At 51.4% G+C, this 16,575-nt stretch overlaps 1 protein-coding gene across 2 annotated transcripts; it reads left to right on the top strand.

Annotated features, from left to right (window-relative positions):
- Positions 1-3,640: 3,640 nt before the first annotated feature.
- On the top strand, positions 3,641-16,096 carry MORN3 (MORN repeat containing 3). Of its 2 annotated transcripts, none has more exons than XM_049697842.1 (6): positions 3,641-3,983; positions 7,602-7,759; positions 9,279-9,438; positions 13,078-13,262; positions 13,500-13,583; positions 13,976-16,096. In XM_049697842.1, exons 1-5 carry the CDS (start codon positions 3,839-3,841, stop codon positions 13,575-13,577), a joined length of 726 nt encoding a protein of 241 aa, XP_049553799.1. In that variant the 5' UTR covers positions 3,641-3,838; the 3' UTR covers positions 13,578-13,583; positions 13,976-16,096. The 2 variants fall into 2 exon arrangements, with proteins under 2 accessions (XP_049553799.1, XP_033296817.1); XM_033440926.2 differs by having other exon boundaries at positions 3,713-3,983; positions 13,963-16,096.
- The last annotated feature ends 479 nt before the right edge of the window (positions 16,097-16,575 follow it).

The following is a 16,575-nucleotide window of genomic DNA, read 5'->3' as shown; positions in this document are numbered from 1 at the left end:
AACATGAAACAGGAATGAGGTTGGGAAAGAGGAAAACGTTTCAGAAAGTATATATGGAGATTCCAGTTTTATTTATTTTTTTATATATATATTTTTTTATAAATTTATTTATTTTTGGCTGCGTTGGGTGTCCGTTGCTGCGTGCGGGCTTTTCACTAGTTGCGGTGAGCGGTGGCCACTCTTCGATGCGGTGCGCAGCCTTCTCATTGCAGTGGCCTCTCATGTTGCGGAGCACGGGCCCTAGGCACGTGGGCCTCAGTAGTTGTGGCACGCAGGCTTCAGTAGTTGTGGCTCGCGGGCTCTAGAGCACAGGCTCAGTAGTTGTGGCGCACGGGCTTCGTTGCTCCGCGGCATGTGGGATCTTCCCGGACCAGGGCTCGAACCTGTGTCTCCTGCATTGGCAGGCGGATTCTCAACCACTGCGCCACCAGGGAAGCCCGGAGATTCCAATTTTAAATAGGGTGGTCCAGACACTCGTACTGAGGTGATTTGAATAAAGCCCTGGAGGGCAGGGCTTGATCCAGGCCGCTATTTGGAGGAAGAAATGGCCTGGCAGAGGGCACAGAAGAGGCAAAGGCCCTGAGGCAGGAACACGCCTAGCATTTTCCAGGAACCACAAGGAAGCAAGTGTGAGGCTAGAGCAGAGTGGGACTGGGCGCACAGAGTAGGGGACAAACTCAGAGAGGAAAGGGGAGGGAGGTTGGCAAATGACGCAGCGCTTTGAAGACACTGTAGGCACTGTGGCTTTTACTCTGAGTGGTAAGGGGAACCACTGTAGGGAAGTGAGCTGAGGAATGACTTGGGCCGACTTGTGTCTATGTAAATCATATGCATCTTCCGGTGTGTAGGGGCAATATAGCTTCCCTCAGATTCTCAGAGGAGTCTAATAAACCATCACAAAACAAAGAACACGTGTAATGTTGGCTTTCCCTTTAATTTTGCCCCTCTGTCTTTGCAACAAGGCAGAAAAGCCTTTGACACTTTCCTGCCAGCATCGGGCGTGGTATTTGCTCTGGGGAAACCGGGACGGGAGGGAAGCGGGGGTGGGGAGGGCAGTAACCTCCCGGGGCACACCGTGGCCCAAGCTCCGCGGATATCAGGTCTCCCGGGCTCGCCCACCAGCTTTTGGCCACCGGGCCGGTGCACCAGCCAGTACTCGACCTCCGCAGGCCCGAAGACGTCCTTCCTCATCGCGGGAGGATCTACAGCCTTCCCCACACGCGGCCCCGAGCTCACAGTCTCCGCAGGAAGGGGCGGGCCCTGCCGGCTGGCTTTGCTGGGGCCCCGCGTTGCCATAGGGACCCTGGCAGGGCTTGGGACGCCGGAACGCGCACGGCGGACGATTGAGGCTGGAGGCTGCGGGCGGCGACTCCACCGCTCTCGGCCCAGGACTCCAGATGCAGGATCCGCAGGAGAGCGCAGGTGAGCCGGCGTAGGTGTGACGAGGCGCGGGCTAGCGACTGACCCCCGGCCGTCTGGGCCCTGCTCCTTCCACTTTCCATGGTGGTAATTATTGTTATTCAGTATCAAAACAACACGAGTAGAGTACGCGCACCGAGTGGCAAAACCTTCTTTCCCCCCCTTTTTTTTTTTTTTGTGGCCACGCAGCGTGGCTTGCGGCCACGATCTAACTCGCGCCCTGGCAGTGAAAACGCCTAGTCCTATCCTAACCACTGGACCGCCAGGGAATTCCCCAAAGCTTTCTTTCCCTATCAGGAGCTCTATGTATTAAGACCACAACCTCCTCTAGGGTAGCATCTACGTTCCTGAAAGTGTGGGACAGAGGTTGAGTTACACGGATGAAGCATTAAGTATCACCCAATGACATCGTAAGAAAGTTATTAGATTCTGGGTTCTCTTACGGTTCTGAGTAAACCAAGGAGAAAGTGTCAGTTTGGGGCTAATATGGCATTAACACCTTTCTGAACATTTGCTAATCTCAACTGTTAGCCCCAGTGTCTAGCTAAGACTCAAGTAATGTTTGCAAAATCTTCCTTGGATAAATGTATTGATGTTTTAAGTGAATTAACTTCAATGTAAAGATTAAAAAGATTAATCATAGTACACATGATACATGCAAATGGGAGAAAAAAGAAAAACATTAAATTTAGGACCTGAGACTGTTTCCCTCTGCCCAGTTTTCACCCTGGCTGTCTTCCTTGCCTGGAGTGACTTTCCCAATTCCTAGGCATGATTGTCAAAATACGAACTAGCCAGTACAGTTGGCCAGCTTAGTCAGAATCACCGAGGCCCCTGCTGTGGCCCTACAGGGAACTCCTTGATAAGCAGGGCCCAATGCAAAATGAAAATGTGAGGCAGTAGCTCATACAGTATTAAGAATTTCAAAACAGCGACAGAGCCGAGACCAAGTACACGCCCCTCTAAGGACCAGGCCCTGTGCAACTGTTCAGGTTGCACACCTGTGATGCTGGTCCTGGGTGGGTGGATGCTTGGGACACCAAGATCTCCTGAAACCTGCTCAGCCCCGAGGTCATTCTCATTGGTCAATACCTCTGCCTGGGAATTCCCTGGCAGTCCAGTGGTTAGGACTTCGTGCTTCCACTGCCGGGGGCCTGGGTTCTATCCCTGGCGGGGGAACTAAGATTCCGCAGGCCAACGCGGTGCGGCAAACAAAAACAAAAAAGACTTCTGCCTGCTGATGGTTAAATAGTTCACTCTAGTCCCCCACCCCCATCCCCTCATTCCCCCATCCCTCCACTCCTCCACCCCCATCCTTGGCTGCTAGCACTGCTTGAGTGTGTGTGTGTGTGTATTTCCCATCTATGGAGCAGGATAGATGGTACCTGCTGAGGGGAAACAGAGATCTCCAGATTTGGAGACCATCTTTGTCACCTTGCACAAGTCCCCCGGAGAGAAACACAGACATGAATGTCTGCACTGGGGACATGAAGAGCATAGATGGGGGGCTCCCAGTCTGGAGAGAGACCCAAACCCCACCAGGCAGGGTGGGGAGGAGAGCCCTGGTCTGATGAAAAAAACCTAACCAGGCAGACAGGAAGAGTACCTAGGCAGAGGGCAGAGGGCAGAGGGCAGAGGCAGAGGGTGATCAACCATCCTGGTGTGCCTGGGACTGTTCCAGCTTTAGCACTGAAAGTCCAATGTCCTAGGAAGCCCCTCAGTCCCGGGCAAACCGGTACAGGGGGTCTCCCAAGAGGCAGTCTCTTTAGTTGAGGGGCTCTCCTGACAGCTCACAAACCCCTGACAAGCCAGCCCCTAGGCTTTTCTACCATCCTGTCCACCAGGCATAGGGGGCGGGACCCAGGGGGCTAAAGTGTTGGGTGTTGAGCCAGTGGCGGTAGCGGGGGTGCCCCTGTGGGCTGTGTCATCACGGCTGTCTGCCAGCCCAGACAGAGTGGCCTGGCTAGGCCCCAACTCCCCAGAGTGGGTTGTAGTGTTCACGACTGAGGGCTCCAGGCCCGCATCCACGCTGGTTGGTCATACTGGTTATTAAATATGTGACTTTCACCCTCTCCCCCGGGGCAGCTTCTTGCTGATGTCATCACAAACCCCTCTGCCCTGTTGGTTTCCCTGGGTTCCCATCCCAAGCAATTGTGCCATCAGATCCCCCGCCCCAAGGGGCCCCTGGAGAGGCAAGGGAAGAGAGAGCCTCCCAGGGGGGTCAGTCCAGCACAAACGAAAACTCCTCAAGGGCTGCTCATCTGCCCTGGGGACTCAGAACACACGTGACTCGTCCCACTTGACCTCAGACAGGTGTCTCCCTGGGAAGCCCCAGGATCCTGGCATTACTTACGGCAAACTGAGCCCCTGATGTCCCTAACCCTTTGCCAGCACCCCCTGGCCCACAGAAGCAGCCACCATGCCTATCTCCAAGTGCCCGCCGAAGTCGGAGCCCCTGTGGAAAGCATGGGACCGGAAGGCCCAGAAGAACGGACTGAGGCACCAGGTGTTCGCTGTCAATGGCGATCACTATGTGGGCAAGTGGAAGGATAACATGAAACACGGTAAGTGGGGGACCTTCGGGGGCTCAGGTGGTGAGTATGGGGTCTGGGCCATGGTGGGCAACCGGGGCCAAGGAAGCAGCTTGCATAGCTCACTGGGGATACAACATGTATCTCTGAGGAGTGAATGCTGACTTGGACCAATCAGGGGCCTCCTCCTGCTGGGGTTCTGGAACCCAACTCGGCCCTGGCTTCAGCTGAGCAAAGGGGACACAGTAGGGGACAGAGCAGTCTTTAGGCACCAGCCACAGCCTCAGCTGGGACTCTCAGGACACCAGCTCATTCTCTACCTCTGACACCTGGGCTAAGCATGGGGCTGGCTAGCAGGAGGAAAAGGTGGCCCCCAGAAAGCAGCTTGCAACTGGGATTCTGGTCTTCAAATTCAGCCCTTCAAACCAGTAGGGGGCAAGGGAGGACACCCGCTATCCCCCACCCCCTACCCCCCCCACCCCGTATACTTCCACCCCCCACCCCAAGTGGCTGGGGCTCTGACTTTAACTGGGCTGGGCTCAGTTTAACTAGCAGGAAGTACGGGGCTCTTTGTGATACAAACTAAGCCCTGAAAAAAAAAATAAGTTTTTATTCAAAAGAGGTGTTATGGCTTCTCAGTCCAGTCTTGCAATTCCAGATTCTCTGCTCTTAACCATTCTTCTCTCCTGCCTTCCTGCGTTAAGTGCTTGAGCCCATAAAGCTTGGTCAGAATCTCAGCTCCAGTAACTATGACCTTGAGAGATCTACTACACTACTCCGAGCCCCAGTCTCCCCATCTGTAAAATGGGAATAATACCTATCTGTTAAGAGATGACATCTATCAAGTATTTAGCCAAGAGTCTGTGCAGAAGGGAACTTCTGGAGTGTTCTCGGAGGGTTGACCATGGCAGGGATCACTACTTAGAGCTTCCTTGTCCAAGAAGGCCCCCAAAGTTGACCTCACCCAGTGTGTAACACAACACCCACCCTCAGCACTGACTTAAAGGCCAGGGTTTAAGCAGCTGCTTGGAGCTCTATGTGCGGTTAAAGATGTCTGCCTGCATGTTTCAATCCTTGTGGGCAGCCTGTGGTGTGGACAGAGCCCTGGACTTGGTGTCAGGACCCTGAAGTTCTGAGCCTGGCTCTATTACTGAGTAGCTGTGTGACTTTGGGTAAGTCATTTCCCATTCTCTGGACTTGGCTGCCCTACCTGTGATATGACCTTGTGGGCTGGCGTGGCCCTCTGAGTCCTCTCGTGTGAGTCCTGCCTCCCCTCAGACCCTGGAGGCATAGAGCTGATGGGGCTGGGGCTGCAGAAAGCAGATCTGTCAGAAAACCCAGGTCCAATGCCCCCTCTCTTGACTCACCTTTCGACCACGCTGAAGTGGGTTGCTGTAGTATAAGCAGGCTGGAAGCAGTCAAGAGAGCCGTCATTCAGGGCAAGGATAGGGTGGCCCCAGTGGTTACCCAGACCACTCACTCCACTAATACTCATTGTGCTCCTAGTCTGTGCCAGGCCCTATACCGGGCATCTGGAAGAATCCCAACACTCAGGGTCCTTCCTGTCTCACTGACAACCTGCACAGTAGGTAATGTCCCATTTTACAGATGAGGAAACTGGGGCTCAGAGAGAGGAAGTGACTTACTCAAGGCCACACAGCTAAAAGTGGTATCATCAGGATGTAAAGGGGACCAGAGAGAAGCCACGAAAGGAGCCATGAGAACATGTTTGAGCCGAGCCCAGAGGATGCAAATGATTAGCCAGGCAGGGGGGAGCATGTCTTCTAGATAGTGGAATCAGAGATGGGGGGGTGTTTTTCACTATTACCTCTTGTTCAAGGAAGGACTGGAAGCCAGTGGGCTGGAACACAGAGAAGGAGGGGAGAAAGGGGCAGGTTAAGAGGGCCAATCGTATAGGGCCTCTTAGGCCTTGGTAAGTTCTGCCTTCATCTGGGAGACAAACAGTCTCATTGGACCAACTTGGTCACATGCCCTTCACTGAACCAGTCACAGAGGCCTGGGTGGATAGAATACACTGATTGGCTAGGCTTGCCAGGAGGAGAAGTCAGCCCCATGCAAACCTGAAGGACTGAGAGGGAGGGCTGTGTCCCCAAAGGAAATAAACTAGAAGAAGAACAGATGTAAACAACCCTTCATCCCCTGAGATGTGACTGGACCCCACCTCAAGGGCAAAAATCATTGATATCATCTTTTCTATTTGCAGGCATTGTCCTAAGTGTTGTACATATATTAATGAATTTAGTGAACAGAACAACCCCATGAGATACTCTTATCCCCATTTTGCAGATGAGGAACCTGAGGCCCAGAGAGTTAAGTTACTTGCACTAGATCAAAAAGCTCACAGGGACAATGTTGGATTTGTTCCTGAGCTACCAAGGACCAAGACATGAGTTGGCGTGCATAGGTACTCCGCAAATATTGTATTCATCTCTTTGTTCAACAAATATTGGTCACCTACAACATGCCAGACACTGTTCTTCCGTGCTGGATATAGAGCAGTGAACAGAACAGACCAGTCTGTGCTCTTGTGGAGCGTACATTCTCCTGGAAGAGAGAGACAATAGACAATAAATGATAAATAAGTGAATTATCTATTATGTCTAGAGCTGAGAAGTGATATAGAAAAAAACAGAACAGGGTAAGGGATTAAAAGAAGCTTATAGGGAATCATTTTAAACGGGATGGTCAGGGTAGGCCTCATTGAGAAAATGAGATTTCAGCAAAGACTTGCAGGAGGTAGGGAGTGAGCAAATATAGAGGGAAGAATTTTCCAGGCTAAAGGAGAAGCAGGTACAAAAGCCCTGAGGCAAAAGCATAACAGGTGGGTCCCAAGAACAGCATGGAAACCACAGTGGTTGGAGGGCAGAATGGAAAACGGGAGTGGAGGACACAGAGGGGTTGGAGTAGTAGGAGATGGGTTTCCATGTGTGTTCAGGAGAACTGAAGAGATATGCAGAACATTTTCTAAAAATCCTGACCATCTGGTGTATCCATTCAGTATTATTAAAAGATGAAGCTTGGGACTTCCCTGGTGGCACAATGGTTAAGAATCCACCTGCCAATGCAGGGGACACGGGTTCAAGCCCTGGGCCAGGAAGATCCCACATGCCACGGAGCAACTAAGCCCATGCGCCACAACTACTGAGCCTGCGCGCCACAACTACTGAGCCCGTGTGCTACAAGTACTGAAGCCTGTGCGCCTAGAGCCCGTGCTCCGCAACAAGAGAAGCCACTGCAATGAGAAGCCTGCACACCACAACGAAGAGTAGCCCCCATTCACCACAACTAGAGAAAGCCCGCGCGCAGCAACGAAGACCCAATGCAACCAAAAATAAATAAATAAAAATTAAAATTTAAGAAAAGACGAAGCTGAAACACTGAAGAGGCAGATTTCTACTTGGGGTCTGCTATGTCAGTTTGGCTTCAGGGCAAAGGGCTGTAGAAATAGAACTTTTGGGGGGTTTTCCTGGGTGCTGGGGGTCTGGAGACCGGGCACAGACCCTGACCCAGTTCTTGAGAATTGTCCAGTCTAGGGGCCCCTGAGGCCCAGCAGACACAGCACCTGCCTCCCGGCATCCCCAGCCCCATAAAGGCCCTGTCTACCATGTTGGCTCATCTTTGTGTCCCTAGGGAAAGGAACACAGGTCTGGAGGAAGAACGGAGCCATCTATGAGGGGGACTGGAAATTTGGGAAGAGAGATGGCTATGGCACCCTCAGCCTTTCTGACCAAGAGACCGGAAAGTACAGGAGAGTCTACTCAGGCTGGTGGAAAGGCGATAAGAAATGTGTGAGTGGTTCCCATCATGCCCTGGGGTGTGGGCCAGGCTGAAAGCAGGCTGTGTGTGGGGGGGAGGGGAGCAGTCAGAGAGGCCTGGGAGAAAAGGGTGGGGGGATCTAGGGGAGGAGAACAGGGTTGCTGTGTGGGTGGGAGAAGGAAGGGGTGGGGGAACATCAAGGCTTCTCAGAACAAAACCCAGGAAACAGGAAGCAAGAGGAGAGGGCCCAGGGAGGAGCCCATGAAACCCTGTGGCTACAAGAAGCCAGCCAGGCTGTGAGGGGCCAAAGTCTCCTCCCAACCTCCCCACTCATTTCCTGGCTTTCTTTTCCCCTGGCATCCCTTTCTGAGAACCCCCCTTCTGTTGGGACTGGATAAGAGGTGGCAGCGGGGGTTTGGAAGAGTGGGAGCAAGAAAGAAAGCAGAGGCCACACCCTTGGCCAAGAAAGGAAGGTCTTGAGGGATAGAAACCAGCCAGAGGCATGCCCCCAACCCATCAACACCTGAATCCTCACCATAGGTCGTGGAGACAGATAATAATACAGTATTGCTATGGAACAACAGCTACCGTAACCCTGGAACATGATATATTGTAAACTCTCACATCAACAACAACAACAACATCACCATCATTATTATTATTCCCGTTTTACTGATGAGGAAAGAAGCTCAGAAAGGCGCAGAAGGTGAAGTGCCTTGCTTGGGGTCACACCACTGGCAAGTTGTAGAGCCCAGCATTTCATGATCTCTACTCTCAAAATGTTTATTGGCCAGTGGGGATAAAGCTCCCAAAATAAGTATTTTACATATAATATGGTGCTAGGATAGAGGTTTTTACAGAAAGTCCAGAGGCAGTTCATTGAGAATTCAGGGCAGGCTTCCTGTAGAAGGTGACACTGTAAGATGCAAGGAGTTAGGGAGTAAAAAAGGAGAAGAGGAAATACCAAAAGGAAGGATATAATAAACAGCAAGGTGTGTCTGCCCACAGGGGTGGGAGTGAGGCCTTGAAGGTTATGTAGGGGATGAGGATGTTGAAGAGTAGACTTGGGCTGCATAACCCAACCTCTTCAGGTGTGATCTGCGGGGAGTTTGTGGTGATTCTCTGCGGCTGCATGATAAGTGCTTATGTCCATTTTTCTGGGGAGAAAGTCCGTAGCTTTGATCTGATTGTCAGGCATCTGCAACTTTTAATAGGGTCAAATCAGAGTTGGGGAGACGCGGCAAATGTGATCGGATAGACAACGTAAAGATCCTCCTAGGACCTGTATGGCAGATGCATGGGGTCAGGGAAGCACGGGAGAGTGGAGGAGGTAGACCAGTGAGAAGGGATGAAATGATGGTGGGCTGCAGGAAGGCATAGAGGAGAATGGACGGCCTGGAAGATTTTTCGATACACGACCGTCAGCTTGGATGTAGGGCTGGGGGAGGAAGCAGGGGAGAAGCCCAGGTGTGTGGCTTGGGTGCCAGGGAGGATGGTGGGAGTTCATAGTGGTGTGGGACGTCGTGAACAAGGACACCTTCGTGCTTTCAGGGCTATGGGATCCAGTTTTTCGGACCCAAGGAGTATTACGAGGGTGACTGGTGTGGCAACCAGCGCAGCGGTTGGGGCCGCATGTACTACAGCAACGGAGACATCTACGAGGGCCAGTGGTGCAACGACAAGCCGGAAGGGGAGGGCATGTTACGCCTGAGTGAGTGCTTAGCCCCACCCCAAATGGCCTGTTGATCACGCCCACCCGGCCACGCCCTCAAGTCACATTCCTCTGGGCCCCTCATGGCCACGCCCCATCAGGCCAAGTCCCCGCATAGACCTGTCCCGACTGGGTTAAGCTGAATGACAGGACCCGGTCCTTGCCCTCAGGAAGTTTATACTCTAAAAGGGGAGCCTAACAATAAATATAAACAATTAAGACATTGTCTTATGGTCGTAATAATCATAGCCTACACTTACACAGCCCTGAGCTCATTTAATCCACAATGCAATCCTATGATAGGTGCTCTCATCATCCGCACTTTACAAATGAACAAAGGCACAGAGAGGTAAAGTCGTTTGCTCAAGGTTATGCAGTCTGTTCTGAGGTCGGAAGTGCTAAGGAATTGCCCTTGAAAACAGGAAGACGTGTTGGAGAATGACAAAGGAGTTGGGGTCAGGGCTGTTTAGATTGGCTTACGGTCAGAGACCGCCTCCCTGAAGAGGTGTTGTTTGAATGGAGAATGGAAGGAGGAGAAGGAAGCGGGATATGTATTGCGCTGGGGAAGAACATTCCCAGTCAGAGGAAAGAGTTCTGAGAAGCTCGCATTTGTATCAGGACTTAATCCATTCTCTACAAAGCAAACAGAGCCAGCTTTTCATAAAGTGGACCTTGTCACTGCCTTGCTTTCAACCTTTCCATAGCTCCCTATTGCCCTCAGACTCAGTTCAGAGGCCTGACTGTGGTCTGTGGGGCCCAGCATGATCTGGCCCTGCTCACCACTCCAGTTTCACCTCCCCTCTTCCCCTGGACTCCCTTCTTTTTGGCCATACTAACTTTCTTTCAATTCCTCCCACTTTCTGCCTCAGGGCCCTTGCACTGCTGTTCCCTCTTCCTGGAATAGAAAGAAGATTCCCACAGGGACTTCCCTGGTGGTCCAGTAGCTAAGACTCCACGCTCCCAGTGCAGGGGGCCTGGGTTTGATCCCTGGTCAGGGAACTAGATCCCACATGCTGCAAGTAAGAGTTCACATGCCACGACTTAAAAAAAAAAAAAAAAAAAATTCCCGCATGCTGCAACTAAAACATCCTGCATGCCGCAAGGAAGATCCCGCAGGCAGCAACAAAGATCCCATGTGACACAACTAAGACCTGGTGCAGCCAAATAAATAAATATTAAAAAAAAAAAAAGAAGATTCCCCCAGATCTTTGCATTTGTTCGTTCCACCTAAAGCACATTCTTCTCAGCACTTGCTTCCTTTCCTTCTTAGAACTAGGTGTATAATCTTGGGCGAACTACTTTGCATCTCTGTGCCTCAGTTTCCTCTCCTGTAAAATGGGAATAATGGCAGTACCCACTTCATAGGGCTATGGGGAGGATTAGATGAGGGAGTCTGTGTAAAGTGCTTAGAACAGGGCCTAGCACGTAGTAGGCTGTCGATAAAGCTAGTATCATTGCCCCTCCAGACTGTGAGCCTGCAGAAGGACTGGGAATGTGTCTGTTTTTTTCCCCACTGTTTCCCCAGTGCCTGCCATGTAGTAAGTAGATATTCTTGGTGAGGACACAAACCAGAGCCCAGTCTCCTGAAAACTCAAGATTCCAACTTCCAAAGAGATTTTTTTTTTTGGCTGTGTTGGGTTTTCGTTGCTGCGAGCAGGCTTTCTCTGGTTGCGGCGAGCAGGGTCTACTTGCAGTGCATGGGCTTCTTATTGCGGTGGCTTCTCTTGTTGCAGAGCACAGGCTCTAAGCACGCAGGCTTCAGTAGTTGTGGTGCGCAGGCTCAGTAGTTGTGGCACACGGGCTCCATGGCATGTGGGATCTTCCCAGACCAAGGCTCGAACCCGTGTCCCCTGCACTGGCAGGCGGATTCTTAACCACTGTGCCACCAGGGAAGTCCCTGCAAAGAGATTTGACTAAACCAAGGCATTGGGCAGCTGGGGAGGGTTAAGGGTAGCCACTCTGTCATTCTCAATCCCCCGTGCATCCGCCTCCGTGCCTGATTTCAGTGTGCATCTCCTAGTAGTAATAGCCTGCTTTCAGTGAGCACCTTCTGTGGCCCGCACAGTGAAGGAGCTCTAAGTGCACCGTTTCTAAGGCTTGGACTCTGGAGCCGGCCAGCCTGGGTTCAAATTCTAGCTCAAGCTCTTACTAGTTGTGGGACCTTGGGCAATTAATTTCTTTACACTCTCTCTGCTTCATTTTTCTCAACTGTAAAGTAAGGAAAAAATAAAGCTTAACTAGAGTTATTGTGAAGGTTAAATGAGGTTTATATTTGTAAAATGCTGAGCATGACACGGAATAGTAAGTGCTCAGAATCAGTACATCCTTGTGTGAGCTCAGCAAACTATTGGCCAAATCCAGCCCAACACGTGTTTTGTAAATAAAGTTTTATTGGCACACAGATGTGCTCGTTCAGTTATGTATTGTCCACAGGCTGCTTTTTTTTTTCAAATTAATTTATTAACTTTATTTTTGGCTGCGTTGGGTCTTTTTAAATATAAATTTATTTTTTAAAATTTAATTTTGGCTGCGTTGGGTCCTCGTTGCTGCACGCAGGCTTTCTCCAGCTGCGGCGAGCGGGGGCTACTCCCTGTTGCAGTGCGCAGGCTTCTCATTGCGGTGGCCTCTCTTGCTGTGGAGCACGGGCTCTAGGCACGTGGGCGCGTGGGCTCTAGAGCGCAGGCTCAGTAGTTGTGGCGCACGGGCTTAGTTGCTCCGCGGCATGTGGGATCCTCCCGGACCAGGGCTCCAATCCGTGTCCCCTGCACTGGCAGGCGGATTCCCAACCACTGTGCCACGAGGGAAGTCCCCACGGGCTGCTTTTGTGCTGCAATGGCAGAGTTGACCATGTGCAGCAGAGACCCTATGGCCCGCGATGCCAAAAACACTATCTGCCCCTTTGCAGAAAAAGTTTGCTGACCTCTGACCTAGAGTTCATCCAATACTCTTCTAAGTCCTGTCTGTGTATGGACTCATTTAATCTTCAGAATAATTTTATGAGTGAGGAGCTACTCTTGTCCCCGTTTTACAAATGAGGAAATGAGACAAAATGGTTCAGTGACTTGCTCAAGGTCACACGGCTGGTAAGTGTCTGAGCTGAGACATGTTGGCTTTATTATTATTATTTTTACACCACCACCACCGAGATCCAGTGGGAAGTGGAATTGATTCCCGACTAAGAGCCGGGGCTCCTGATATGAACAGGATTTGGTTTGAAACCCTGCCTCTGCCACTTCCTAGTTCTGTGACCTTGTGCAAATCAGTCAAATTCCTGGAGCTTTTCAAGTTCCATGTATAAAATGGAATCCTTCATCTTTCACAGAACTGTTTTTGTGAGAAGTGAGGTCAGAAACAGCATGGAACCAGGCACAGAGTAAGTGCAGGAAGAACATTGCCTGTCAGCATTATTCGCTATGTTTTTTACAGCTAGGAAACTATGGTGCTCATCTAAGTTCCGGGAGGTAGTGGAGGTGAGATGTGAACCAGGTCTGAAACCGGAAGTCGCTCACACCCCAGGGCTCTATGGCTTTCTGGTTGGCATGATGTCTGGCCCGGCAGTGGCAAGGGTCCAGCCCGGGTATATGTAGTCTGGCCTGGTTTTGTGGGCCAAGACCCCTGACTCCCTGTTCTTTCCCCCAGAGAACGGGAACCGCTACGAAGGCAACTGGCAGAGAGGCATGAAGAATGGGTGGGGGCGCTTCTTCCACCTGGACCATGGTCAGCTGTTCGAAGGCCTCTGGGTCGACAACATAGCCAAGTGTGGCACAATGATTGACTGTGGCCGTGATGAGGCCCCCAAGCCCACCCAGTTCCCCATTCCTGAGGTGGGAAGCTCTCCCGGATCCTGGGGCCACATGCAGCCCAGGGAGAGACAAAACAGCACCCACAGCCACACCCAGCCTGTCCGAGCCCAGCCCGGCCAGGAAACAGACAAGGTTTTGTTTTCAGTCAGGGCGACCCCAGGGAGGCTGGCAGTACCCCCCCAAAGCAGGGAGCGCCCCAAAGGCTGGCAGCCTGGGGCTTCCATGCTCCCCAAACCAACCCCTGCTGCTTCCCTCCAGGTCAAAATTCTAGATCCTGATGACGTGTTGGCGGAAGCTTTGGCCACGTTCAAGAAGACACAGGAAGAAGGAGATTGATGCCAGGTGAGATGCGGGCACACCTGCCACCCTCTGATGTGGTCCGGGCAGCTCCTGGGGTCTCCTCTGGCCTAGGGGCTCAGGGGCTTGACCAGAGAGGGTGGGTTTCTTGCCTCCCGCAGTCCTGCTGGTCGTTTTTGCTTCCTCCCCTTCAAAACTCTTTTCCCTGCAGAAGTCCTGCCAAATCCTCCCATTTGCACCCTGGGCTTAATCGGATTGGAGTCAGGTGGTCTGCTCGCCCTGGAGGGCCCTGGGCCTCCACTTGCCTATCTGTCTTGTGGGCCCTTGTTCAGTGCTACCCCTCCTGGTGTTGGTAATAAGTGGGGTCGAGGGGAGAGCATTGATACAGCATCTTGGAGACACCAGCTCCGCCCACCCCACCCAGCTTGCCCCTGCAGAAAGAACACCGGCGCTTCAGGAGGAATTCAAACCGGAGTCACCCAACTGCTCGGACCGGTGCAGCTCCCACTGGTAGAGCAAAGGGGGACTTAGGCACACGCTCGGCACCCTCCGAAGGCACTTTGCTCCTCCCAGCACTGGATCATTCCTGACCAGTAGGAGGCCAGTGCTCCTCTCCCCAGCTGGCCTTGGGGACGCCTTTATTCTTGGACCCCATCCCTGAGCACCCCAGAATAAAGGAGAGCCTGGCAGCGTGAGCCCGGGGCCTGTGGTGGGTGGCCGGGGTGCGAGGGAGCCTCAGGAGGGGTTTCAGGTAGAGAAGAGGGGTCCCCATGGGTTGCATGAATTTACCTTGGGGCAGAAAGGGGTAGATGCCTCCAGGTCTCTGATCTCTGAGATATTCCGAGAAGATAGAGTCTGCATCTGGTTACATTGGTCACTAAGATTTGGCATTAAAACGTGACCTGGCTTCTCAGCCTAACACAGGGGCTCCCAACCTTGGAATCCTGTGGGAGATTTAAAAGCTAGGAATGTCTGGATCCCATGCCCAGAGATTCTCATCTGTCTGGGGTGAGGCCTGGGCCTTCAAAAAGCTACCCAGCTGACTCTCTGCAGCTGGGGCAGAGAACCTCTGACTTACTGGCTTTGTGATCCTAAGTAAGTGACCTCAGTTGCCCCATCTGTACAATGGGACTTCAGATATCTCACAGAGGTGTTTTGAGGATTTTCTAGCAGACGTAAAAATAACAAATAACACGTACTAAGATTAGTTGTAAAGCAGATTTCTGGGAAGGGCTTTGTATAATTCTAGACAACATTCCTGCAAGATAAGAGGAACTCTTACATAATGGGTAGGAACAGGAGTTCTGCAGTGACTCCTTGAGTGTGAATCCCAGCACTGACTTACTAGCTGTGTGTTCTTGTGTATGTCACCCAACCTCTCTGTTCTTCAAGTTTCCTTTCCTCTAATATGGGACAATAACAGTACTTACCACCAGGGGTTATTGTGGTTACTGGAGAATGAAATAAGGTGTGGTTCTAACCCGAGGGAGGGTGGTTTTGTCCCCCTTCCTTCCCCGGGAACATCTGGCAAAGTCTGGAGACATTTTTGGTTGTCACAGCTGGCAGGGAAGAATTCTACTGGCACCCAGTGGGTAGAGGTTGTGATCCTGCTAAACATGTTATGATGTAAACACTCTACAGAAGAATTATTCAACCCAACTTCAACGGTATAATACCATGAAATAACCCTGAAATACCACAATGTTCATAAAGCCCTCAGCAAGTACCCGGCATATAGTAAAGCGTTCACTGATACTGACGTTCTCTCTGCCATCTAAATGCCAAGCAGGTGGCCCGACCCATGGCATCGTTCTCAGTCGGTACCTCTGAAGCCGGGAAGCTGAGCCTGGCTGCCTCTGGACACATAACCAACCACAGAGCCACTCAGTGCTAGGCCCAGCACTGACAGCTTTACACGGGTGCTCTCCCATGACCCTTCAACAACCTATGAGGTGTCCTGCTATTATTCGTGTCATTTTAGAGGAGGAAACTGAGGTTCAGGGAGGCTCACAAGTCACCAAACTAGAAAGTGACTGTGCTTAAACTTAGGCCTGTCTGCTCTTAAGGTGAGAACAGTGGCGGTACGTATAGAAAACTACCATTTTTTCAGAAAAGGTAGGATGTGTACTTGTTTATGTATAAAATGTCTAGATGGGAACAAAATAAACTGGCAACAATGGTTGTCTCTGGGGAGAATTGGGAACCTGGGAACAGGGGAGGGACAGCAATTTTTCACTGCTGTGTTTGGAACCTATGAATGTATTATCTACCCAGGTCTCTGCAGAAGCAGGGAGGTGGGTATCTTAGGGGAAGGATGAAAGATGCCTAGGTTTTCTCTGGCGAGCAGTGGAGATTTTCACACAGGGGCACCTGCCCCACCCTACTCGGTCCCAGTCAGAGGGCCTTCTGGGGACAGGGGAGGGGTGGGTCCTGGTGTATATCATGCAGGACAGAGGCAAGCTGCAGTAGGATAAAGGGGGCCCCCTCCTCCACTCAGCCCACCAAGCTGCTGTGTCCATGTCCAAGTCTGCACAGAAGGACAAAAGCTTAAGGCCACACTTTCCCACAACCAACTCTCACTTCAGCCAGAGCACTTGTGTTTTTATAAAACCACTTTCTGTATCAGGTTTATGGGACAGAATGAGCTGTCAAACACAAATGCCCTCTGGGGCCAGGTGAGTAACATATGAAGCTGGGCTGGTGTCATACAATAGGGAGTGGTGGGGACTGTGGCAAATACATCTCCTGGGTAAGAGGTAGCTGCAACTCAGCTCCTGTTCATTGTTGCTCTGCAAGAAGGCGGGCCCAGTAATGCTGCTGCTGGATCTTCCGATTTCTTAAGCAAAGCCAGAATCAGTCTACTTAAGATTTTTTGAGTGTCTAGGCTCTGAGCCAGATTTCCAGGCTCGAAAACATCCTCTTTGGACATCAATTTTTGTCATTTGCAAAATGGAGAAAAAATTCCTCCCAAAATGCATAACCTGATCATACAGATGAGGAAATATCAGAGAAACAAGACAGAGGCAGCATTCTACAA

Source organism: Orcinus orca, chromosome 15 (assembly GCF_937001465.1).
Source record: "Orcinus orca chromosome 15, mOrcOrc1.1, whole genome shotgun sequence".
NCBI lineage: Eukaryota > Metazoa > Chordata > Mammalia > Artiodactyla > Delphinidae > Orcinus > Orcinus orca.
This window is presented reverse-complemented; position numbering and strand designations above follow the sequence as displayed.